The 25,707-nt window shown below is 44.0% G+C and overlaps 1 protein-coding gene across 2 annotated transcripts in view; it reads left to right on the forward strand.

Moving 5' to 3' along the window:
* Window positions 1-22,651: 22,651 nt before the first annotated feature.
* The window catches only part of HLF (HLF transcription factor, PAR bZIP family member), a 40,218-nt gene continuing 37,162 nt past the window's right edge, over window positions 22,652-25,707 (forward strand). For both annotated transcript variants that reach the window (XM_068264039.1, XM_068264040.1), the window contains exon 1: window positions 22,652-22,813. In XM_068264039.1, coding sequence (XP_068120140.1) covers window positions 22,705-22,813 — 109 coding nt within the window. In that variant the 5' untranslated portion in view covers window positions 22,652-22,704. The remainder of the gene's footprint in view (window positions 22,814-25,707) is intronic.

Consider the following 25,707-nt stretch of genomic DNA (forward strand, 5'->3'; position numbering starts at 1 on the left):
AAGAAAATTTGCATGCGGTTTTGAAGTTAATTAGATGTATTTTCATATAAATTAGCTTCGATAGTCACGGGAAAATCACAGTGCAAATTCGCATCTACAAATGCATATAAAAATCACAAAAACATTCAGGAATGATTGTTCAAAAAAAAGAATACAAAAATCTCAAATGCAAAATCGTGCATGCAGAAAATCACATGATTTTTCCTGAAGAAAGTGTAAACAATTGTATGTGGTAGTAGATTTGCATTGAGCAATATTTTGTGAATTTGTGCTCTTTTTGCAGTAAATATATTTAAAAGTCCGTGGCTGGCTGTCTCCAGTAGCTCCATTTTATGTTTAGATGACAGTTCAATTCTACTGGACAGAGAGCTGTCCAGACTCCTTCTACTATCACATCATTCATAATCTCCATAAACCAGTCTTTATCCATCAGCACAGATCATTTGTCCCTTCCCATCCCTAGTCTCTGCTGGTTAAAAAATAAAATCTTTGAGGCCAGAACTGCAGCTTAATCAATATAATAATGATAATAATGTACTGCAACTGCGGTGCTGGTCAGGAAGTGTCAATCTCTAGGCAGTAGGGGGAGGAGTTAAACAGAAGGAGACGTTACGAAGGGTAGTTGTGGGCTCAGCAGTGGGTGTTGCTCATTAGCTGGGGAAAACCCAATCTCCCAACAGCTGCAAGCTTTTAACCGCTTCACAACTCAGGCGTTTTACCCCTTTAGCATCCAAGCAATTTTCACCTTTCAGCGCTCCTTACATTCATTCGCCTATAACTTTATCATTACTTATCACAATGAAATGAACTATATCTTGTTTTTTTTCGCCACCAATTAGGCTTTCTTTAGGTGGGACATTATGCCAAGAATTATTTTATTCTAAATGTGTTTTAATGGGAAAATAGGACAACATTTGGGGAAAAAAATCATTATTTTTCAGTTTTCGGCCATTATAGTTTTTAAATAATGCATGCTACTGTAATTAAAATCCATGTAACTTATTTGCCCATTTGTCCCGGTTATTAGACCATGTCAATTATGTCCCTATCACAATGTTTGGCGCCAATATTTTATTTGCAAATAAAGGTGCATTTTTTTCAGTTTTGCGTCCATCCCTAATTACAAGCCCATAATTTATAAAGTAACAGTGTTGTACCCTCTTGATATAAATATTTAAAGATTTCAATCCCTAAGGTAACTATGTTTTTTTTTATTGTAATTTGTTTTTGTTTTTTTTTTAATTACAAAAAAAAAATTGGTAACGATTGGGGAGTGTGGGCGTTAAGGAGTTAATTTTATGTTGTAAACTAATGTATTTGTATGTGAAAAATGTTTTGGGTGTAGTATTACTTTTTGGCCACAAAATGGCCACAGTAATTTTTTGTAAATGCGTCCTGCAAGCGTAGGAAGTACGCTTGCAGGAAGTTCAGGGAGTCTGGGAAACTGATTTTTTTTTTCACAATGATCACGCTGCTTCTCATAGAAGCAGCCGATCAATGGTGGGGGGCAGAGATCAACGAACGGGAATGGTTTTTCCCATTCATTGATCTCCGGACGAGCGGGCGGCGGCATGCAGGAGCGCGCACACATGCCAGCGGGAGCGCGGACAGCAGCGGCGGTAGCGGCGGGGTGCGTATATCTACGCTCTGGGCGGGGAACTGAAGTCCAAAGGAGCGTAGATATACTGTACACAGGCGGCGAAGTGGTTAAATATAAATCTCCGGATCATGTGACTTTCTGTGGAACTGCAGCAACAAATGTGAAAACCAGGGCTGTGGAGTTGGAGTCGGAGTCGAGGAGTTGGAGCAATTTTGGGTACCCGGAGTCGGTAGTTTCATAAACTGAGGAGTCGGAAGATTTTTGTACCGACTCCACAGCCCTGGTGAAAACTCTGAGAAATGGCCTAGTCCCCTATTCATCTTTACTGACAATGATGAATCTGGAAAGGTGGACTGGGTTCTAATAGTGTGTGCATCAAAACTCCATTTTAAAAAAAATCTTGCCTCATGCACAGGCTTCCCACTACTGAGGTAAATGTCTAACGTTTACCTGTTACAGGTTTGCTGTAACAAACTGTCAGCCTCCCCTGCTTACATCTCCCTGTCACTGTGGATGTCCCCTCCCCTGCTTACACCTCACACTGCGGCTGTCCCCTTCGCTGCTCACACCTTGCTGACACTGCAACTGTCCCCTCCCCTGCTTGCACCTCCTTGATACTGTGGCTGTCCCCTCCCCTGCTTACAATTCGCTGACACTGTGGCTGTCCCCTCCCCTGCTTACAATTCGCTGACACTGCAGCTGTCCCCTCCCCTGCTTACACCTTGCTGACACTGCAGCTGTCCCCTTCCCGCTTACCCCTCCTTGACATTGCAGCTGTCCCCTCGCCTACTTACACCTACCAAACACTGCAGTTGTCCCCTCCCCTGCTTACACCTACCTGACACTGAGGCTGTCCCCTCCCCTGCTTACACCTACCAAACACTGCAGTTGTCCCCTCTCCTGCTTACACCTCCTTGACACTGTGGCTGTCCCCTTCCCATTTAAACCTACCTGACACTGGCTGTCCCCTCCTTTGCTTACAACTCCCCGACACTGTGGCTCTCCCCTCCCCTGTTTACACCTCCCTGACACTGTGGCTCTCCCCTCCTCTGCTTACACCTACCTGGCGCTGCAACTGTCCCCTCCCCTGCTTACACCTACCTGACACTGTGGCTGTCCCCTCCCTTGCTTACACCTACCTGACTCTGAGGCTGTCTCCTCCCCTGCTTACACCTTCTTGACACTGTGGCTTTCCCCTCCCCTGCTTACACCTATCTGACACTGTGGCTGTCCCCTCCCCTGCTTACAACTCCCCGACACTGTGGCTATCCCCTCCCCTGCTTACACCTCCCTGACACTGTGGCTGTCCCCTCCCTTGCTTACACCTACCTGACACTGCGGCTCTCCCCTCCTCTGCTTACACCTACCTGACACTGCAACTGTCCCCTCCCCTGCTTACACCTATCTGACACTGTGGCTGTCCCCTCTCCTGCTTACAACTCCCCGACACTGTGGCTATCCCCTCCCCTGCTTACATCTCCCTGACAGTGTGGCTGTCCCCTCCCCTGCTTACACCTACCTGACACTGCAACTGTACCATCCCCTGCTTACAACTCCCCGACTCTTCGGCTGTCCCTTCCCCTGCTTACACCTTCCTGACACTGTGGCTGTCCCGTTCCTTGCTTACACCTACCTGACTCTGAGGCTGTCTCCTCCCCTGCTTACACCTTCCTGACACTGTGGCTTTCCCCTCCCCTGCTTACAACTCCCTGACACTGTGGCTATCCCCTCCCCTGCTTACACCTCCTTGACACTGGCTGTCCCCTCCCCGTTTAAACCTACCTGACACTGTGGCTGTCCCCTCCCCGTCTAAACCTACCTGGCACTGTGGCTGTCCCCTCCCTTGCTTTCACTTACCTGACACTGTTGCTGTCCTCTCCCCTGCTTACACCTACCTGACACTGCAACTGTCCCCTCCCCTGCTTACACCTACCTGACACTGTGGCTGTCCCTTCCCCTGCTTACACCTCCTTGACACTGTGGCTATCCCCTCCCTGTTTAAACCTACCTGGCACTGTGGCTGTCCTCTCCCTTGCTTTCACTTACCTGACACTGTTGCTGTCCCCTCCCCTGCTTACACCTACCTGACACTGCAACTGTCCCCTCCCCTGCTTACACCTACCTGACACTGTGGCTGTCCCTTCCCCTGCTTACACCTTCCTGACACTGTGGCTGTCCTCTCCCCTGTTTACACCTCCCTGACACTGTGGCTGTCCCCTCCCCTCCTTACATTTCCTTGACACTGTGGCTTTCCCCTCCCTTGCTTACAGCTACCTGACACTGTGGCTGTCCCCTCCCTTGCTTACACCTACCTGACACTGTGGCTCTCCCCTCCTCTGCTTACACCTACCTGACACTGCAACTGTCCCCTTCCCTGCTTACACCTACCTGACACTGTGGCTGTCCACTCCCCTGCTTACACCTCCTTGACACTGTGGCTGTCCCCTCTCCTGCTTACACCTACCTGACACTGCAACTGTCCCCTCCCCTGCTTACACCTACCTGACACTGTGGCTGCCCCCTCCCCTGCTTACAACTCCTTGACACTGTGGCTGTCCCCTCCCCATTTAAACCTACCTGACACTCTGGATGTCCCCTCACTTGCTTACACCTACCTGACTCTGAGGCTGTCTCCTCCCCTGCTTACACCTTCCCGACACTGTGGCTATCCTTTCCCCTGCTTACACCTTCCTGACACTGTGGCTGTCCCCTCCCCTGTTTACACCTATCTGACATTGTGGCTATCCCCTCCCCTGCTTACACCTCCTTGACACTGTGGCTGTCCCCTCCCGTTTAAACCTACCTGACACTGTGGCTGTCCACTCCCTTGCTTACACCTACCTGACACTGTGGCTGTCCCCTCCCCTACTTACACCTACCCGACACTGTGTCCCCTCCCCGTTTAAACCTACCTGACACTGTGGCTGTCCCCTCCCTTGCTTACACCTACCTGACACTGCGACTGTCCCCTCCCCTTTTTACACCTACCTGACACTGTGGCTGTCCCCTCCCCTGCTTACAACTCCCCGACTCTGTGGCTGTCCCCTCCCCTGCTTACACCTACCTGACACTGTGGCTGTTCCCTCCCCGACTCTGTGGCTGTCCCCTCCCCTGCTCACACCTTCCTGACACTGTGGCTGTCCCTTCCCCTGTTTACACCTGCCTGACACTGTGGCTGTCCCCTCCCCTGCTTACACCTTCCTGACACTGTGGCTGTCCCCTCCTTTGCTTACACCTACCTGACTCTGAGGCTATCCCCTCCCCTGCTTACACCTACCTGACACTGTGGCTGTCCCCTCCCCTGCTTACAACTCCCCGACTCTGTGGCTGTCCCCTCCCCTGCTTACACCTACCTGACACTGTGGCTGTCCCCTCCCCGACTCTGTGGCTGACCCCTCCCCTGCTTACACCTTCCTGACACTATGGCTGTCCCCTCCCCTGTTTACACCTACCTGACACTGTGGCTGTCCCCTCCCCGACTCTGTGGCTGTCCCCTCCCTTGCTTACACCTACCTGACACTGCGACTGTCCCCTCCCCTGCTTACACCTCCATGGCTGTACTCGGCAGATTTTGATGTTTTATATTGATTGGCTGTGTATATTTTATATTGATTGCCCGTGTATATTGACAGTGTAAAACTGGTAGAGCCTAATTCTACATCACTCATGTAGACCTTATACCCTGTTGTCTCAAGCACATTATTGTGACGTAGAGTAGTAGAGGTGTTTCAGCACCCTAGAGAAAAAGACACAGGAGACAAAAAAAAGGGGAGCCCAATGGCAAAATATGTTTTCATATACATGATATCAACAGGTAAGGTAATTGTACGACTCACAAAGGTGGGTTGCAGAGGGGCAACCGACCACAGGAAGCAGGTGGAGACACAAACTCATTACCTCCCACACTCCCCATTTTTTTTTTTTTTTTGTAATTAAAAAAAAATTAAAAAATTTACAATTAAAAAAAATACATAAATAGTTACCTTAGGGACTGAACTTTTTAAATATTTATGTCAAGAGGGTATAACACTGTTACTTTATAAACTATGGGCTTGTAATTAGGGATGGACGCAAAACTGAAAAAAATGCACCTTTATTTCCAAATAAAATATTGGCGCCAAACATTGTGATAGGGACATAATTTAAATGATTTTATAACCGGGACAAAAGGGCAAATACGTTTCATGGGTTTTAATTACAGTAGCATGCATTATTTAAAAACTATAATGGCCGAAAACTGAAAAATAATTATTTTTTTCCCCACATTTTTCCTATTTTCCCATTAAAACACATTTAGAAAAAAATAATTCTTGGCATAATGTCCCACCTAAAGAAAGCCTAATTGGTGGCGAAAAAAACAAGATATAGTTCATTTCATTGCGATAAGTAATAATAAAGTTATAGACGAATGAATGGAAGGAGCGCTGAAAGGTGAAAATTGCTCTGGTGCTCAGGGGGTAAAACCCCTCAGTGGTGAAGTGGTTAAACCATGTGTTGTCTGTCTAGACCAGGCATGGGCAAACCTGGCCCTCCAGCTGTTAAGGAACTACAAATCTCACAATGCATTTGCTTTTATGAGTTATGACTGTGGCTGCCAGACTCCTGCAATGCATTGTGGGACTTGTAGTTCCTTAACAGCTGGAGGGCCAAGTTTGCCCATGCCTGGTCTACACCCCACCAACAGAGTATGTTGGGGGGTAGCCTCCCTTTGCTGATGGGCTATTTGCAATTGGCACTGTTATTGGCCTGAGGAGGCGGGTTTAGACCAGTGAAACGCGTTGCCCCTGCTAAATAAATATATCTTTATCTATACAAAAATCTCGTCATTGAGGTAAGCCACCTCATTTTTTTTGATATTCTCTTGTTTTTAATCCAATTTTATTCACACTGGGGCACCTCTTTGCCCACATTGTACATTAATGTGACCATGCCAGACAACAATCTGCACTACATGACAGTCGTGGGGATGGGAGGGGGGCTTGGTTGAGCAGCCTGTACTGTGCTATGGAGAGGGCAGGGGGTTGGAGAAGCAGGACGCTTCACACTGCGTGCATCTGAAAAAGATCTGTGCAATTGCTATTTGCTTGTATTATAGGGGATGCAGGATGCCTGTACAGACCTCAGACTGCGAGCAGAAAGAATCGCAAACTGTGAAATCTGTACATCCCTCTTAGTCTCATCGCATCCTCGTAATCTTTTATACCCAGACACCTGCTTCTACCTATTCAGACATGGCGAGTGGGTAACAGGACTATAGAACCCCTTTATCCCCCTTTCATACTGCGTCTCCTATTAAATCTTTTTAAATGTCTGACGCCAATAAAAGACCCTTTTGAAGAGCTACTGGAGAACTGCTTTGCCGTCTTGCCGCCTTTTGTTGGCAGCGATATTTATTTAACGGTTTTTGTAAATCAAGTGCGGTTGATTAGGGAGGTATGAAGAAATCCCCCCCCCTTTCCTGGTCTTCTGGCCCTTTCTTTCCACCTGATTGCTTTTTAACAAAGTCGGATTAAATAAGCGCACTCGTCAGTCCGTATTTGGCTGTGTTGTTTTTCTCTGTCTCTCTCTTTTAGTCTTTCTATTAGACCGCCCCGCACATATTGCATTCAGTTGCTCCAATTACCGGTTAATGTTTTTCTTTCTGAAACTAACAAGGCTCTTGGTTTATCTCCCGTAGAACCGTGGAGAGCTCGGCATCCATCAGCGATTTCTAAAGACTAATAATGATCTATAATTACATTCAACCTTTCTAAATGTTTTTTAGCTGTGTGTCTGTGTGTGTGTCTGTGAGTGTGTGTCTGTGTGAGTGTGTGTCTGTGTGAGTGTGTGTCTGTCTGTCTGTGTGTGTGTGTGTGTGTGTGTGTGTGTGTGTGTGTGTGTGTGTGTGTGTGTGTGTCTGTGTGTGTGTCTGTGTGTGTGTGTGTGTCTGACCCAGTGCACACCAAAACCGCAAAACGCTAGAGGTTTTTGAAGCTGATTTTCAGAGCGATTCTAGGCATGTTTACAGAAGTTTTCTAAACATGGCCAGTGTTTTCTGGAGTGTTTTTGGGTAGCAGATTTTGTAAATTGTTACAGTAAGCTGTTACTGAACAGCTTCTGTAACAAAACCGCTCTGATCTAGCGTTTTTCAGAGCGGTTTGCGCTTTTCCTGTACTCTACATTGAGGCAGAAACGCTTCTGCAAACCTCAAAAGTGCTGCAGGACCCACGTTTGCGGTTTGCTAAAAACCTCAAACCGCTGCCGTGCACCAGCTCATTGAGATACATTAGCCAAGCATTTTCACAGGTGGAAGCGGTTTGCGAAACGCTTCAAAAACCGCTCAGTGTGCACCAGGCCTTTGTGTGAGTGTGTGTTTGTTTCTATGTATTTTTTTTCCTCTTGCACCTGTTGCATATCGGAGCAACATGATACGTTAAGTTGCCTTTTACTCGGATGTTTCTTCAGGCAGGTTTCACAGCGCAAATCGGCGTTAGCAGTGCCTCACCGCACTGTCAAAAACAGGGATTGCCGCATTAGTACACAGCAATCCCCTTCTGGCTAACAGCCAAACAGGAAGTAATGGTCGCTTGAACTCACTTCCTGTTTCAGATGGCAACGTAGGTGTGCTCGCGGTAGATCAGTGACTTCCGGCGCACCGCATGCTGTATGAAAGCACCCATAGGCTTTGATTGGCATAACAGTGAGGTGCGGTAAAATGACCCACCGCACCAGTGTGAAAGGCCCCTAAAGGACACCTTAAGTCAGAGGGATATGGAGGCTGCCATATTTAACCATTTCCGGACCGACCGTAGTAAATCCTACACCGCACTTGTGGCTGTCTAAGCCTGATGCAGCATAGGAATTACGCCGCCCCGTTTCCACTCCTGACGCGATCCTGCGCACCCAAGAGGGGATATTAAGCAGTCATATGACAGCTGACATCCCCCCTCAGTGATCAGGAGCCATCGTGATTGGCTCCTGATCACGTGATCACTACGATCGCCGTCGGATCATAGTGATCACTAACAGAGCAGCTGAGGTCTGAGGGGAAGAAAAGGATCCACTCACCTTCCTGACATTCCCCCGGTGATTGTCGCTCCCCTCCGCTCTGGCCGGCATCCCCCCTCGCTCTGACGTTAGTGTCGGGTCCTGGCTCCTAATAAGGCTTCCTACTGCAGGCACGCTGTAGACCTGCGGTCAGCAAGGCAGAAAAAGAATACTTACCTCAGTAGGGGGATCCTCCAGAGGCTTCCCCTGATTGTTCTAGTGCCCTCTGTTGCTTTCCAAGACCCTCTTCATCTTTGCAGACGTGCTTCCCTCTGTGTACGTGTGCGGTCACATGTGTAAGCGCCAGTGGGTTTCCACCAGACACAGAGCCGCTCGTACATGGAAAATAAAGCTGTGCACAGTTTCTTTACTACTGCGCAGGCGCGAGTCGTACGATGCATCTGCGTAATGCATCTGCACTTATACACGGAGGGGAACGAACATTCTTTAGAAAGAATGTTGAAGATTGTTTAGAGGGTCCCAACGCAGAACATAGGAGGGGCATAGGAAGATCAGGGAAGCTTCTGGACCATCCGAGGTAAGTCAAGGGGGGGGGAAGAGGTGCCCAGAATAGGAGAAAACTGCGTTAAAATCAACGCAAAGATGAATAAAGGTGAGGTGGCCCCTAATGCTGCCTTTTTATGCTTTTGGCACTTTGATTCAGCCTGAGGAAGTTGGCTGGAACTCACAAAACGTGTTGCCAAGTGCATATTAATATTCGTTATTATAAAATATTCGAATTTGGCTTCATTGAGGTAAGCCACCCTGTGATGATATATGTGGTGGTGGTGATGATGATATTTACGGTAATATACAGAACATGGATACCGTTTTTGATTAGTAACTAAGGTAGCCTCCATCTTGTTTGTCTACCTCACATGTGTGGAGATATGACATACTGTAGTTGTCGCCTGGAAATAGTACATTTGCATCTAAAGGCGAACTCTTGTGAATAGTAGGAGCAGGAAATGCTAAATTGGTTTGCTAGCCTCTGGCAAGTAAATGGAGAATTAGGCTAAAAGCCAGTCATGTCCTTACCTTTGGTCTGCTATGAAATACTGTCTCAGATGTGTATTTTGCTTGTAGTAAGGAAGTCTAGAGTGCCTACAACAAGGAAACAGGTATTTAGACTATTAGCCAGCAGATGTCCAGAATTCACACCTGGACTGGCTGCAGTGTGCTATGGTGCAGACCAGCACCTACAAACCAGCACAGGAGCCAGGAATTTACAAATGACAGCCTGCTGGAATGTTAAAGAACTCCAGGCCAGCCAGGAAGCCCTTAATCAGAAGTATTTTGATGTGTGTGTGTTAAAATACAATTTTACCTGTGAAAATTAGATCTATGGGGAGATTGGAAATGTCTGGAAAGTTAATTAAAACTAGTTCCTTCCCTTCTAAACAGGCTTGCAGCCTCAAGGCATATCTCCCAGCATAAAAGGCAGGGCCAGCTGCCTAAAATCATCTTCTCTTGGAGGTAGCGCATAGCTAGAGATGATCCTGAGCGAATCAGAAATTCTTGTCTTCCCACGACCAAGTTAGACCTCGTATTGGTAACGTTCATTCCCGTTGGTATTTTTATGTAAACTGTCTTGTGTGTATCTGTTTCCTGTGTATCTTTGTAATTTTTACTTTGTTTTTGTAAATCCTTTTGTATATATTCCTGACTGCATTGTTCCACTTTTTGGAATATTAAATATTTATTTAATAAGCCTGACTTCTGATGTACTAACAGCTCATAGCCTAGAAAGAGACTGCAGTGTAATTTGCGTTACAAGTTCAATGCCTGATTGTGCCTTGCTACTGTACGATTGTATTGTGTGTGTGACGTTCTCGTATTTGGCCTAAAGCGCAAAGCTGACCCAAATACGAAAACGCGGACTGCATGCAGTCCACTCGACAGCAGAGTGGGAATTGTTGAAGTGTCTAGCAGCAGCTAGTGGTGGCAGTGAGAAGTGTGTTGAGGGGTTAGCTTGAATAAGGCTGCTCCCCCTCTCGATCTGGTCAAACCCGCAGTCGGGAACCGTATCTGCAGGTGTGCCGCGGGGCCGTTCCTCACACACCCTACCTTTATTCTACTGTAGTTGATTTTAACACAGCTGTATCCTATTCTGGGTGCCTCCCCCCTCCCACCCCTTGTGCTATACACACTCCTTCGGTTCGGGCAGAGGCGTAGCTATGGGTGGGCAAGGGGGAACATATCTCCCCGGGCGCAATACTGTAAGGGGGCTCAGCAGAGCCACTGCACCCCCACAGGTGTGAGTGGTGGCTCGCTGGCTGCCTGAAGTGCCCCTGCTCCTCTCCCTTCCACTGCTGAGGAGTGCATAAGCGTTAACAGCAGTAGAAAAAGCAGGGCACATCTGGCTGTCTAAATGGGAGATGGGGGGCACATCTGACTATTTAAAGGGGGGCACATCTGGCTGTAGGGGGGCACATCTGGCTATCTAAATGGGGTTGGGGTAGTGGTACACACCTGGCCATCTAAAGGGGGCACATTTGACTATTTAAAGGGGGGCACAGCTGGCTATCTAGACAAGGGAAAAGGAACATTATTTAGCTATCTAAATGGGGGGAAGAGGGGCACGTATTGCTATCTTTAGGGGGGATGGGGGTACATCTGGCTATCTAAACAGCATTTTTAAATTTGACTCCACCATGACCACGCCCACATTCTGATTTGTGGCCACACATATTTTGTCCAGATGGGGGGAGGTGCAAAAACTGTCTTTGTCCCCGGGCACTGAAAACCCGAGCTACGCCTCTGTCTATGGGAGGGGCATCCTAGTTGGTAATGGTGTGTTGACGCCACCTCTTAGCCATCTGGTCTCCTTTTTTACCAAGGAGTGGCCGAGTCCAAAGTACTGGACGCCCGGGTGGAGTCGGGTTTGTGCATCTCCACCTGCCTGCAGTGGTTGGTTGGTTGCCCGCCTGCAACCTTCCTTTGCTAGTACCATCATTCACCTGCTCTAGTTCACATTATTTGAATGTTGTACACCAGCGAGGCTCCAGGTTGTCTCTGTTTTTTATTCTTTTCCTGGGTGCCTGATTATCATCCTAACAACCCATATCTGAGGTAAGTATCTGGTTTTTTTTGTTTGTTTGTTTACCAACTTTTTGCTTGCTTTAGGTCTCCTTTAAAGGACCACTATAGCAAAAAAAAGTTAGCTGTTTAAGGCCTCTTGCACACTACATGCGATTACGATTTTTTATCTGATCCGATTATGGATTCCGATTGAAAAACATACTGCATGCTGCTAAGATTTTTAATCGGAATCCAAAATCGGACGTATAAAAAAATCAGAATAGCATGTAGTGTGCAAGAGGCCTAAAGGATACCTGAAGTGAAAGAGTGGCCTCAAGTTGTCACACAACAACCTTCTGCCCCAATGCACTCTGGGAGACCAGGGGCCATATGCAATTCACTTTTTCACCTGAGTTTTCTCCTGGGAGATCATTTTTTTCATCTTCGATTTAAAATTACTTTCCAGCACTTTTCAACTTAAAAAAGTAGGGGAAACATTAACATCAAAATTATTTTGAGTATCCTCTTACTTTCTGGTGGCTTAAAGAGACACAACTTTCCAGGTCGTAGATTTTGCTGCCTTGGGGAGGCGGAGCTTAGCGCTGTAGCTCTGCCTCCAGTTGCATCAATCTCTGCGTGGATCTCCGCCTCTCCCCGCCCCTCTCAGTAAAAGAAGACTGAGAGGGGCAGGGAGAGGCGGCGATCAGTGGGAAGTGACGTGAGTAGAGGCAGAGCTACAGCACAAAGCTCTGCCTCTACAAGGAAGCGATACCGGAATTTTGCCCCGGGGATTTGGGGGGGTTTAATTACCTTGTTCTGCTGCAGGGATGCAGCGGTTTAGCTAGGCTGATACTGCTTTACATAAATGTCTAATAGAGGATTTTTAAAAGGCTTCAGACTCTCTTTAAATGGCATTTTATTGACAAGTTTAAAAATATCACCTAGGTGAAAACTCAGGCGAAAAAGTGAATTGCATATGGGCCCTTGTGTCTTTGCTCACATAACGTACAACTAGCAAAGATCCACAGTCATTCTTCTTGCCAGCAGTAAAGAGGTCGCCACCATTGATAAATGTAACAATGTAAATCAGGGAGAGGAAAGAATTTACAATGAGCAAACACTGTCTAAATAACTTATTAACAAATTATTGTAAAATATAAGCAATTTTAATCATGAACTTATATTTGGTAAAGTGTCTCTTTTAAGTCTCAGTCTCTGTTTATCCATTCTTAAATACCACTCAACGACCGCCTAACGCCGATAGGTGGCGACAGGTAGTTAGTGGTTTCCCCTGGAAACTGGCTTTCCATGTCAGTTCACGGAGGGTGTCTCCGTGAATAGCCTGCGAGCCTCCAATCGCGGCTCGCAGGCTAATTGTAAACACGCGGGGAAGAAATCCCCGCTGTTTACATCATACGGCGCCCTGCGTGGTTCCTGATCTGTGCTGCAGGCTGGAGAGCCCACGCAGCACAGAATCACCAAAAATAGCCCGGTCCTTAATAATTTTCTCAATAGCTTCCCCCTATGTCCCATCTGTTACCTGATCCAGATTTCTGACACCAGCAATCAGCAGCTGCTAACTTTACTCAAGAGGCCAAAATTGCTGCTGTTACATTGCAAACCAAGAGCTCCTGTGACTGACAGTAAGCTGGAGGCGGGGCCTAAAAACCCTGCCCTATTTCCAGCATGAAACAGAAGCAGGGCCTGGCTGTTGCCTGCACGCACAGTCCCCACTCCTAAAATGGCGTTATTTAATTAATAATGGGGGAACTGCGATCATGTGATCTTATCAATAATCAAACAATCTAATTGTCTGTATTTGTATTGCAACTGAAACACGTTTCAATAGATTAGGGGGCTTAGTGATTTTGTTTTTTCTAACTTACCTGCATCTTGGATTTATAGTAAACCTGAAGCGGAAATAAACTTATGATATAATGCATTGTATGTGTAGTACAGGTAAGAAATAGAACATTAGCAGCAAAGAAAAGGAGTACATATTAACTCGGCGCCGCTCAGTTCGGCGCGGGGAGAGCCGAATTACGTCTCGCACCGCTGCCGCAAAACTCCGAGGCGGCGCTAAATACTATTTTGCGACAACTCGGAAGGAGATGTAATTCATGGTCTAGCAGCCGCTGGAGCCCGGAATTACCGCTACGCGCCCCGCGCAACATAACATTGCCGCTATGTGGTGCCCAATGAACTGATCCGAAGAAAAGAGTCTCTTATTGTTTCCAGCACAGGAAGAGTTAAGAAACCTCAGTTGTTATCTATGCAAAAGAGCTTCTCTGAGCCAACTTGGGTCAAAGACCGTCCTGTTTTCTGAAGCACTTATACATCAAAGAAACAGTGAGGTCTTGTGCACACTAAGGGAGTTTTCGGCTTTTTTTAACCAACGGCGATTTTCAAAATTGCCCTACAAGCGCTTGTGCAATGATTCCCTATGAGAGTGTTCACATCTGAGCGGTTTGATTCCGATCCGCTCACCAAAGTGCTGCCTGTACAGTTTTTGGGGGCGATTTGCCTCAATGGAAAGTATAGGGAAATCACAAAACGCTTAAAAAAGCAATTTGTATAGCTTAGAAAAGCACTTTACAAAAAATCGCATTGCACAGGTAAGCGCCAGAAGAGCGCTAAAAATCGCGTTCAAAATCGCAAAACGCTGGCGTAAGCCATTGTGATTTTAGATGTGAACAAGGCCTGATAGGTTGAGATAAGATTTTACTGCAGGAAAGTTCAAAAGGACATTAGCTCTGCTCTGTTTCTTGGTTTAAAACAGTGTTTCTCAACATTTTATTGGTATGTACCCCTATTAAAACCCTGTACTCACCAAGTACCCCTAGCATAGTAAACATTATCACAAGTACCCCTTGACAAATATATATTTAATCCTAGTACATGATACTTGGTTCCTAAACCATTTCCAAGCATTTATTATTGCTTTTAATTAGCTAAAATACAAATCTGGTCTTGTTTAAATGAGATTTATAATTTTCTTAAACTCTAAATTTGTTGTTCTTGGTTAAGTATAGCACACCTGAGTACCCCCTGGAACCATCAGATGTACCCTCTGGGGTACGCGTACCACACGTTGAGAACCTAGGGTTTAAAATACAGAGTGTGGTTTGTAAACTGCCAATATGATAGAATGATGCAATGTTCACAACAGAAAAGGCCTCACCGAGGCTTGTAAGCAGGTGAGAAAAGTGTATTTCCAAGAGGAATTGAGATAACTGATATAACTTAGCAGATAGTTTAATTCAGTACATTGAATTTCCCCTTTCAATGTGCAGAAAAGATGTTGTGAAAGGCATCATAATACAAGTGTGAAAGACAGTACCGATACCTGTGACTTTAGCCTCAGAAGTGTGAACAGGCTGGGATGATGGGAGCAGCTATTGGTGGAGATAATAATTCCTCTCTGTGCTGCAGTAGGATAATGAGAGGTAAATACTGCCCCCCGCCTGCCACTGACAATGGCGGTGCCACTGCCAGTTATAATCATAATGTGCTGGTAAGTGGAAACGCTGCGAAAGGGCGAAGAATATATTTTATCCCGCCCTAAAATAGATTCACGAAATAAGTCAATAATTATGTTAATAACTGTAAAGAACCCTTTCCTAAATAAAAGGAAAAACGTTTTAGCCATTTATTTAGGAAAGAGTTCTTTACAGTTAGAGTGATTAAGATGTGGAATGCATTGCCACAGGAAGTCGTTATGGCAAACTCTATACCTGCATTTAAAGGGGGCTTAGATGTTTTCCTTGCGTTGAAAGACATCCATGGCTACAATTACTAGGTAATGCCTAATGATGTTGATCCAGGGATTTTATCTGATTGCCATCTGGAGTCGGGAAGGAATTTTTCCCTTTAGGGGCTAATTGGACCATGCCTTGTAAGTGTTTTTTCGCCTTCCTCTGGATCAGCTGACATATGCGAGGGAGCAGGCTGGTGCTGTACTTTATACTGGTTGATCTCGATGGACGTATGTCTTTTTTCAACCAAAATAACTATGTAATAATACCATATGTACAGGGGCATAGCAATAGGGGTTGCAGAGGTAGTAACCGCATCGGGACCCTGGGGCAAAAGGGGACCACCAGGGGCAAACGCAGGATTTTTAAGGGGGGATTCCTGAAAGGTCCAGAAGCACGTATGTCCCGAGTGCTTCCGAATACAGGTGGCTCCATACTGCCCATGCACAAAAGTGCGCTGGCGTATTACGGAGCTGCCTATCTTTGGAAGTACTCAAGGACAATAGTGTTTCTGAGGGCTTCTGGTAGCAGCAAATGTGAACGGGGTACAGCGCTGGAACAACTCCCCGAGAGAGGAACGGCAGATAGACTTAGTTTGGACAATTCAGTGGAATATGCCACATAGTGTCACATAGCGCAAGCGATACCCATATGATGCAGGGTTATATGCAGCTGCGGAAGATGGTGGCGCTATATAAATACTAAATAATAATAATTTGCCTCACCAGGATTGCACTTTTATTTAGCTTTCCTGTAAGACAAGAACACACAGTCAGCTCTAGGGGAAGAGGGTAACAAAGGTGAATGAGGGAGGGCTGGTGCACACCAAGAGTGCTTCTGAGCGTTTTTCAAATCGACAGTGATTTGAAAAGCGCTTGGCTAATGTTACCCTATGTGGGTGTTCCCACAGCAGCGTTGTGATTTTTTCAAAATCGCAGGTATACTGCATGTAGCATGTTTTTGAGCAATTCATTCAAAAATCGCTCTGAAAATCACTTCACTAAATCACACTCACAAATTGCTAGCGATTGCTATTGTCATTTTGGCGTTGCTCTAGCCCAGAGAGAGGAGTGGAGAAATTGAGAATAGCCTGAGATGGAGCAGAGAACTTATCTGTATTGAAGTCCCACATCACACAGGCTACTTGCCTGTAATCAGACTCCTGTCCCTGTCAGTCTCTCACACAAGTCAGAAAGAAGCCCTCCTGGAGTCTAGGGACTGTCAAAAACTTTTCAGCTTGTTATCCACACCTTATCCACACATGCAGTCATTATAACAATGGGGAGAGACCAGACAGATGTTTGCCCACAGACCCTGAGTCCAGGCAAGCTCTGCATCATGCTGTGCATATTTACCAGCTTGCCTGCACTCTAATTTCATCATGTCTGACACTTCTGTGCTGTGGAGAGTCCAGGACTCCATAATCAACATTCTCTCACTGCAGGCTGCATCTTCTTGTGAGGGTTGTGAGGGAAGCTCGGCTGCTAGCTGGAGGGAGGCACCAGAAGTAAGAAGGGAGGGAGAATGAGGCTGTTTATATTATGCGGGCTTCCCTGGCTGAATACACAGCTCAGTGCAGGGGGGAGGTTCCAGACACCCGGAATAGCCCCCTGAGTTCGCCAGTGACCACCCTCATCCACATTATTAGCTCTTTATTGGTCCTCTGCTGGTAATAAACACTTATACAGATGCTTTGAATGGTAGTAATCATTAAACTATTCCCCATCACTTTTTTGCACCTGTGTGGTTGTCCCTTGCAGAATATGGTGCGCTGTATCAATTGTTATGTATAAGGTGCTTGGGGGCCCCAATGTAAAGCTTGCATTGGGGCCCATAGTTCCTTAGCTATGCCACTGCGTATACACTCACGTATAAGCCAAGGAACCCACTTTTCCCTCAGAAACCAGGAAAAGTGATTGACTCCCGTATAAGCCCGCTCCCCAATATAGCCCCCTTCACAGTAGCCAGATGTTCCCCCAGTACAAGTCAACTTCCCTCCCCATAGCCAGATGTGCCTCAAGGCTGATACAGCTGTGTCTCATGAAGCCACAAGATGGCGTCATAGATATGAGACACAGTGATTGCCACACAGGAAGAATCCACGATCATTGCACCCCTGACACATTGCTTGCATGCTCCACTCCACAAGCCAGGGGACACAGGTAGTGTTGAGCAGTGCACTCTGTTCACCATGTTGCAGGGGATGGGGGGGGCACGGACACAGCACGGAGCCACCTGGCAAGAGCAGGATCACTAGTGCATGATCCTTACGCTCCTCTGCCAGCAACAAAACCTGCTCCACTAACTCACATATAAGCCGACGTGGGTAACTTTTCAACACATTTTTTATGCTGAAAAATTAGGCTTATGCGCGAGTATATACAGTAATATAAATCAGTGCCCAAGACACAGATGCTAGTATGTGTGTGTGCGTGGGGGTGGTCAATCTCTTATGTATGTACAATAAATTTTCTAGACTACACCCCCTTCTCTTCTGAGGGGTGCACCCACGAAACTGCCCTAAAGTGAACCTCAACCGTGTAAATTTATTAAAATAAACACATGATGTACCTGCAAATGCTTATAACATACTGACCTCACTGTAAGTTCCTCTCCAAAGCTCACCATTTTTTTTAACAAGGATTCCTTCCAGTTCTGACAAGATTAAGTCAGAACTGAAATATCATTTGCTGTCAGTTATACCTGAAAGGACAATTGAATGTGCAAGGTAATGTCCATGTTTCCCTATGGCTCAAGTGGGCGGTATTACAGTTTAACAGTGTGCTGACCAGGAAGCTGTTACAGGGTCCATCGATCACGGGACAAACAAGATGCGGGAGAGGAGAAAGAGGTTGAGGAGTAGACTACAATGGAGGTAAGTATGACGTGTATGGGTTTTTTTTTGTTTTAATTTTCTGTTCAGGTTTACTTTAAAGGACACCTGAAGTGAGAGGTGATATGGAGGCTGCCATGTGTATGTAACTAGTTGCCTGGCTATCCAGCTGATCCTCCGCCTCTACTACTTTTAGCCATAGCCCCTGAACAAGCATGCAGCATATCAGGTGTTTCTGACATTATTGTCAGATCTGACAAGATTAGCTGCATGCTTGTTTCTTGTGTGTGATTCAGACATTAATGCAGCCAAACAGGTCAGCAGGGCTGCCAGGCAACTGGTATTGTTTAAAAGGAAATAACTATGGCCTCCTCCATATGCTTTTCCCTTCAAGTTCCCTTTAAGCTGTTGTGCTACATTGCTCCACCCACTTTTCAACCATGTGACACACTCCCGCCTTGTTCCCTTGCCTTCCATGAGCAAATCTCCATCCTCTGCAATCTGCGTTGGTGCAATGGGTAGGGTGGAAGGCCTAACACCCCAGCTTTCCAGTCATTGCTTTACCATTAGGTCTCTTTTACAGTAGGATGTTGCGTTTCCATGCGACATTAACCACTTCGCCGCCCGGGTCCAGTATATCTACGCTCCTTTGGACTTCAGTTCCCTGCCCGGAGCGTAGATATACGCACCCCCTACCGCTACCGCCGCTGTCCGTGCTCCCACTAGCACGTTTGTGCGCTCGTGCATGCCGCCGGCCGCCGGCCGCTCGCCCGGAGATCAATGAACGGGAAAAAACGTTCCTGTTCGTTGATCTGTGCCCCCCCAGCAATTATCGGCTGCTTCTGTGAGAAGCAGCGCGATCATTGTGAAAAAAAAAAGTTTCCCAGCCTCCGTGAACATCCTGTAAGCAACGCTTACAGGACGCATTCACAAAAATGTACTGCGGCCATCTTGTGGCCAAAAAGTAAAACTACACCCAAAAACATTTTTCACATACAAATACATTATTTTACAATATAAATTAACTCATTAACTCCCACACTCCCCAATTGTTACCATTTTTTTGTAATAAAAAAAAAAATTACAATAAAAAAAAAACAAATAGTTACCTTAGCGACTGAAATCTTTAAATATTTATAGCAAGGGGGTATAACACTGTTACTTTATAAATTATGGGCTTGTAATTAGGGATGGACGCAAACCTGAAAAAAATGCACCTTTATTTGCAAATAAAATACTGGCGCCAAACATTGTGATAGGGACATAATTTAAACTGTGTAATAACTGGGACAAATGGGCAAATAAGTTACATGGATTTTAATTACAGTAGCATGCATTATTTAAAAACTATAATGGCCGAAAACTGAAAAATGTTTTTTTTTTTCCAAATGTTTTCCTATTTTCCCATTAAAACACATTTACAATAAAATAATTCTTGGCATAATGTCCCACCTAAAGAAAGCCTAATTTGTGGCGAAAAAAACAAGATAGGGCCTTTTTCCACTAGCCTGCGATTTGCGATTTGCTTCTGATCGCAAATCGCAAGGTACATTAAACTAATGGAAACTGCAGCAGCAATTTCCATTAGTGCGATCCGATTGCGATGCGATTTTGGTCAAATCGCAATCGTAGTTCTGCCGCGTTTTGTATGCGATTGAGCTGTACTATAATGAGTATAGTAGCGCAATCGCAATCGCATGGTGGAAATTGAAACGCGATTGCGATCGCAATCGCGATCGCATTTCATAGTGGAAAAGAGCCCATATAGTTAATTTCATTGTGATAAGTAATGATAAAGTTATAGACGAATGAATGTAAGGAGCGCTGAAAGGTGAAAATTGCTCGGATGCTGAAGGGGTTAAACCCCTCAGTTGTGAAGTGGTTAAGGTCGCACAACGCGGCCCTAACGCAACGCATATAGACTTTAACTTGGACGTTTTCTTTATGTGTCTCTGGGTGCGGCGTTTTCGTCACACAGTGATGGAAAGAAAACGGCGCATGCGTTACATTTAAAAAAATATATATAAAAAATTACTGAGCATGTGCAATACACATAACGCAGCAGATTCATCGCTAAATGCACAGCATGCAGCACTTTCTAATAAGGCTACACATTACACACAACGCAACGTGTGCACTGTGAATGTCGCACAGACTTACTATTGCTGTGCGTTAGTCTGTGTTGAAACATTTTCTAACGTGCGACTTTAACGTTGCACTGTGAAAGAGGCCTTACTGTTATCTGTGAACTATCCCCCCTTATGTTTCTGTAAAATATTGCACATTATGCTCTCAATGAGTCTGACCTCAATGATAATACTACATTTTAGATAATATTTTGCTTTCTTCAGGGCTTGTTTCCACTGTTGCGACGCGATTTCGGCCGCATTCCGACGCTTGTAAAAACGCATGCGGATGCGTTTCCACATGCGTTTTTACCCGCGATTTCGCATGGCAGGGTGCCATGCGAAATTAACCATGACACTGCCAGGGCAAAATAAAATTGGAAACGGTGCGAAATCGCGGGTAAAAACGCATGTAAAAACCGCATGCGTTTTTACTATTAAATACATTAGCGGCGATTCGCACGGATTCCCGACGCAGGCGAAATCGTTGCCTCTTTTGTGCGTTTTTTCTCCGCAACAAAAAACGCACAACGCCACCGCAGGAGTGGAAACAGCCCCATCCACTCACATTACATGTGCGAATCCGCATGCATTGGAGGCATGCGGATTCGCGATAGTGGGAACGAGCCCTCAAACAGAAGGTATTTGGAATGATTCATCTTTAGCGGTACTGGGCAATTAATTATATTGTTGGAAAGAAAAACAATAACATTTATTTCTGTAAATAATAATTGTAAAAACTATAATGCAGTTCTTACATTATGATAAGTAGTAGATTTGTTTTAATGTATTCTTATTGTTATTGGAATAATAATGCATCCATAATGTAATACATGGATTATTAATAAATTGTTGATGATGACGATGATGATGATGATAATAATATTATATATTAACCACTTTACCCCCCGCGGTACGGATTTCTCCGTCCCTTTTTCCACCCTTATAAAACCAAGGGACGGAGAAATCCGTACCTCCCGCGCTACCGCCGCTGTCCGCACTCCCGCCGCTCGTGCACGCCGCCGCCCGCTCGCCCGGAGATCAATGAACGGGAAAATCCATTCCCGTTCGTTGAACTAAGCCCCCACAATGATCTGCTGCTTCTATGAGAAACAGCGCAATCATTGTGATCTTCCCAGCCTCGTAGTGCTTCCTGTAAGCGTCCTTTCGGACGCTTACAGGTCGCATGAACACAAACTCACTGTGGCCATCTTGTGGCCAAATAGTAAAGCTACACCCTAAAGCATTTTACATATACAAATACATTAGTTTTACACAATAAATTAACTCATTACCTCCCACACTCCCCAATTTTTTTTTTTTTTTTGTAATTAAAAAAAAATACAATAAAAAAAAACCACATAAATAGTTACCTTAGGGACTGAACTTTTTAAATATTTATGTCAAGAGGGTATAACACTGTTTATAAACTAGGGGCTTGTAAATAGGGATGGATGCAAAACTGAAAAAAAAAATGCACCTTTATTTCCAAATAAAATATTGGAGCCAGACATTGTGATAGGGACATCATTTAAATGGTTTTATAACCGGGACGAATGGGCAAATACATTTCATGGGTTTTAATGACAGTAGCATGCATTATTTAAAAACTATAATGGCCGAAAACTGAAAAATAATATTTTTTTTCCCACATTTATTCCTATTTTCCCATTAAAACACATTTAGAATAAAATAATTCTTGGCATAATGTCCCACCTAAAGAAAGCCTTATTTGTGGCGAAATAAACAAGATATAGTTCATTTCATTGCGATAAGTAATAATAAAGTTATAGACGAATGAATGGAAGGAGCGCTGAAAGGTGAAAATTGCTCTGGTGTTCAAGGGGTAAAACCCCTCAGTGGTTATTTTTATAATGCAGTTTTTACATTATTTTTAGTAGTAGTAGATTTTTTGAATTTTATTATTATTATTAGAATAGTAAATATTAATCCTAACAATATCAATAATATTAGCAATGTAAATATTTTAATTTCTAATCTATAACTATTGTGCAATAATTGTATTATTATTATTATTATTATTATCACTTCCTGTACTGAACTTACTGTACTACTGCTATACAGTGCTGTTTGCCTCTCCTAACTGGCAGAGCAGAAAAGCTGCTGGGGCGGCGATGACAACCAGGCTGTGGCTGTACAGTAAACAGAACAGTATGTGCAGTGGGGAGCCCTCCCAGCTCTCCTATTTTGGAGTGGGGAGGCGTGTCCGTGACATCACAGCTGTCAGCAGCCGCACATGGAGATTGGGATGATCGCAGGCTGGCAGCACAGATCGGATCAGCAGCCGCAGAGAGAGGAGCTCCTAGCCCTGCCTGCAGCACTATGGACAAGATGACCCGGGTCCTCAGCCCTACCTATATACCCCCCACCTATGGAGTGCTCAAGTCTCTGCTGGAGAACCCGCTCAAGCTGCCCCTACATCACGAGGATGGTAGGAGAGAGCATAGAACTGGGGGGAAACTTGTGTGTGTGTTATCTGTGTGTATTATAAATAATAATAGAAAATTATAATTTTTTATAAAAAAAAAATGGTAATGGGATAATATATGCTATGTGTATAAGTGATGAGATAAGACATATTATGCGTGTGTATATAAATATTGTGTGTGTATGTATGGATATATATATATATATATATATATATATATATATATATATATATATATATATATAATTGTATTTATAAAGTGCCAACATATTACGCAGCGCTGTGTATATGTATGTATATATATGTATATGTGTGTATAAATATTAGGACAATATGGATGTATAAATAGCGGGATAATATTATATATATATATTTGCACAGCCGAGTTTGTATGTTCTGCGTGGGCTTCCTCCGGGCACTCCAGTGTCTTCCCACATCCCAACAACATACAGGAATTGGCTTCCCCCTAGATTGACCCTAGACTATGATGGACTATGCTAGGGATTAGATTGCGAGCTCCTCTGAAGGACGGTTGGTGAATAGCTACATGGCTATGTTTATATACTCTGTAAAATCACTGCGGAAGATGTTGGCGCTATAAAAATACTAAAGGATAGTAATAACAAATGTAATGCTATATATATATATATAGAGAGAGAGAGTTGATATATAATGTGCTTAGATGTCACTGAGTGATATATTTGCGTCTCCCTTGCAGCACGGGGGTCTTGGGCTCTCTTTCCCAAGCTGATCCCCTTTCTGCATGAGGGACAGATTTCTGACTCGGCTATAGGACTATGGTTTGCGGTTACAATGTTGTCAGATGAAGGTGGTTAATCAATCTGTATTTGGATTTAGTTCTGACTCTGTGATTTTTATATCTCCTGCTACGCAGAGATTTTGGGTTCAGTGTCCAGTCAGGACCCTCATTTGTGCGGAACGGAAGCTGAACTGTTTTACTGTATTGTTTTGTGCTTTATAATGGAATAGATATTGTAATATATAGATAGTGCTTTATATGCATAGCGTTTCCGGTGCTAGCCTCACTCACTCTGAGATAGATAGATAGATAGATAGATAGATAGATAGATAGATAGATAGATAGATAGATACTTTTCATGTTTGCAATGTTTGTCCTTATCAATCATATTACTATTAAAATTACACACATATATTCTACATTTTCCTATCCTGTCCAGGTAGCTTTGTGTACAAAACTGGAACTTTTTTGCTTTTTCGGTCTGTTGTTTTGTGAGTTGGCTTGCAGTACTAAGGATTGCCGGTTAGCATGTCTATCCTGCAACTGTCACGTTGTATTGTTATTGCTTGGAAATTAAGTTTGTATAGCCTAGTAGCTTGTATAAATCCTGTGTTAGTCGTTCTGCTGTGGTGTAGCAAGAATTTGTTTCCTAATCGCCACTTTTCCATGGCAAAACTTAGATTTTGTTTCCAAATTGTTACTTTCTAATAGATTGATATAGCAAAGTACTGATTAGTCAAAGCATACAGTACATTCAACTGACCATCATAAAGTCTAATTGTACAATCTGGTTGGTTTAGACAAGACACAGAACGTTTATATCACGCTTTTCTCCTGACGGACTGAAAGTGTTTTAGGGCTGTAGCTGCTCCATGATCGAATAGGATCATTAGGGAGCCTTGCCCAAAGATCCCTTACTATTGTACATATTGTTTCAAGCTGGGATTCAAACCCTGGTCAAAGGCTCAAATACAACATCAACGGCAACATCCTTACCAATACGCTATCCAGTTGACCCTGGTTTAGTTAGAATTGTACAGGGATCTCAATGTATATGGGCTCGTAGGCGATCCAGCCGTAAGATTGCTGGAGGTTGTATGAAAAATGATCTGGATAGATTGGAAAGGATTTTATTGGATTGGTAGTCATACACGTGCAGATGCCCAGGTGATTAAATATAAGAACAATTCTGATCAGCTGTATATCGAGTAGTGTGGATCAATACCTGTTACGATTTCGAACAAGTTCTACAGAAAATGAATCAAAATCATTTTTTAAAAGAAAGTATTACAATAAAATGATCAATGGGGTGCAAATTATTTCTCCTTTCATTCAAATGTCATGTAAATTATATGCAGCTGGAAATTGGACCTATCAGGATAACTTCCTGTCAGATGTTATCGGTCCAAGTTCAAGCCCCATAACATTTACATGTAATTTGAATGCAAGGAGAAAATATTTCTATCTTTCTCATCATCACTTATTATTGACCGCCCCCTTCTCCTAATCAATTTCAAGGGTAATAACTGATTAGCTGCCAGATTTAAAGAGACCTAATCAATGGCGGATATTGCTGTGCCCTGCAGGCGATAAAACTGGGCCCTTTAAATTATTACATTTTGACATAAACTTGATGATGTTTGGACCACGTGATCTAACCTTAAATTGATTCCAACACATATGGCCATTGACACATTGTGCTTGGAATATATATATCTATATCTATATATATAATATATATATATATATATATATATATATATATATATATATATATATATATATATATATATATATATATATATATATATATATATTAATATATATAGCCAATTTTAGCAGACAAACCAATTACTGTTCACTGATCTGTACACAGTAAAGTTCTATTGACACTGATGAGGACCAAAAAAAAACCCCTCATGATATAATGAATTGTATGTGTAGTACGGATAATTGATAGAATATTAGTAGCAAAGAAAAGGGTCTCATATTTTTATTTTTAGTTATAGAGCTATTTTGTTATAACATTACATCATTCCCTGATATTTCCAGTTTACAAACTACACTCTGCATTTTAAACTATAAAACAGAGCAGAGATAATGGTCCTTTGAACTTTTATGCAGTAAAACCTTATCT

This window comes from Hyperolius riggenbachi, chromosome 12 (genome assembly GCF_040937935.1).
Source record: "Hyperolius riggenbachi isolate aHypRig1 chromosome 12, aHypRig1.pri, whole genome shotgun sequence".
Taxonomy (NCBI): domain Eukaryota; kingdom Metazoa; phylum Chordata; class Amphibia; order Anura; family Hyperoliidae; genus Hyperolius; species Hyperolius riggenbachi.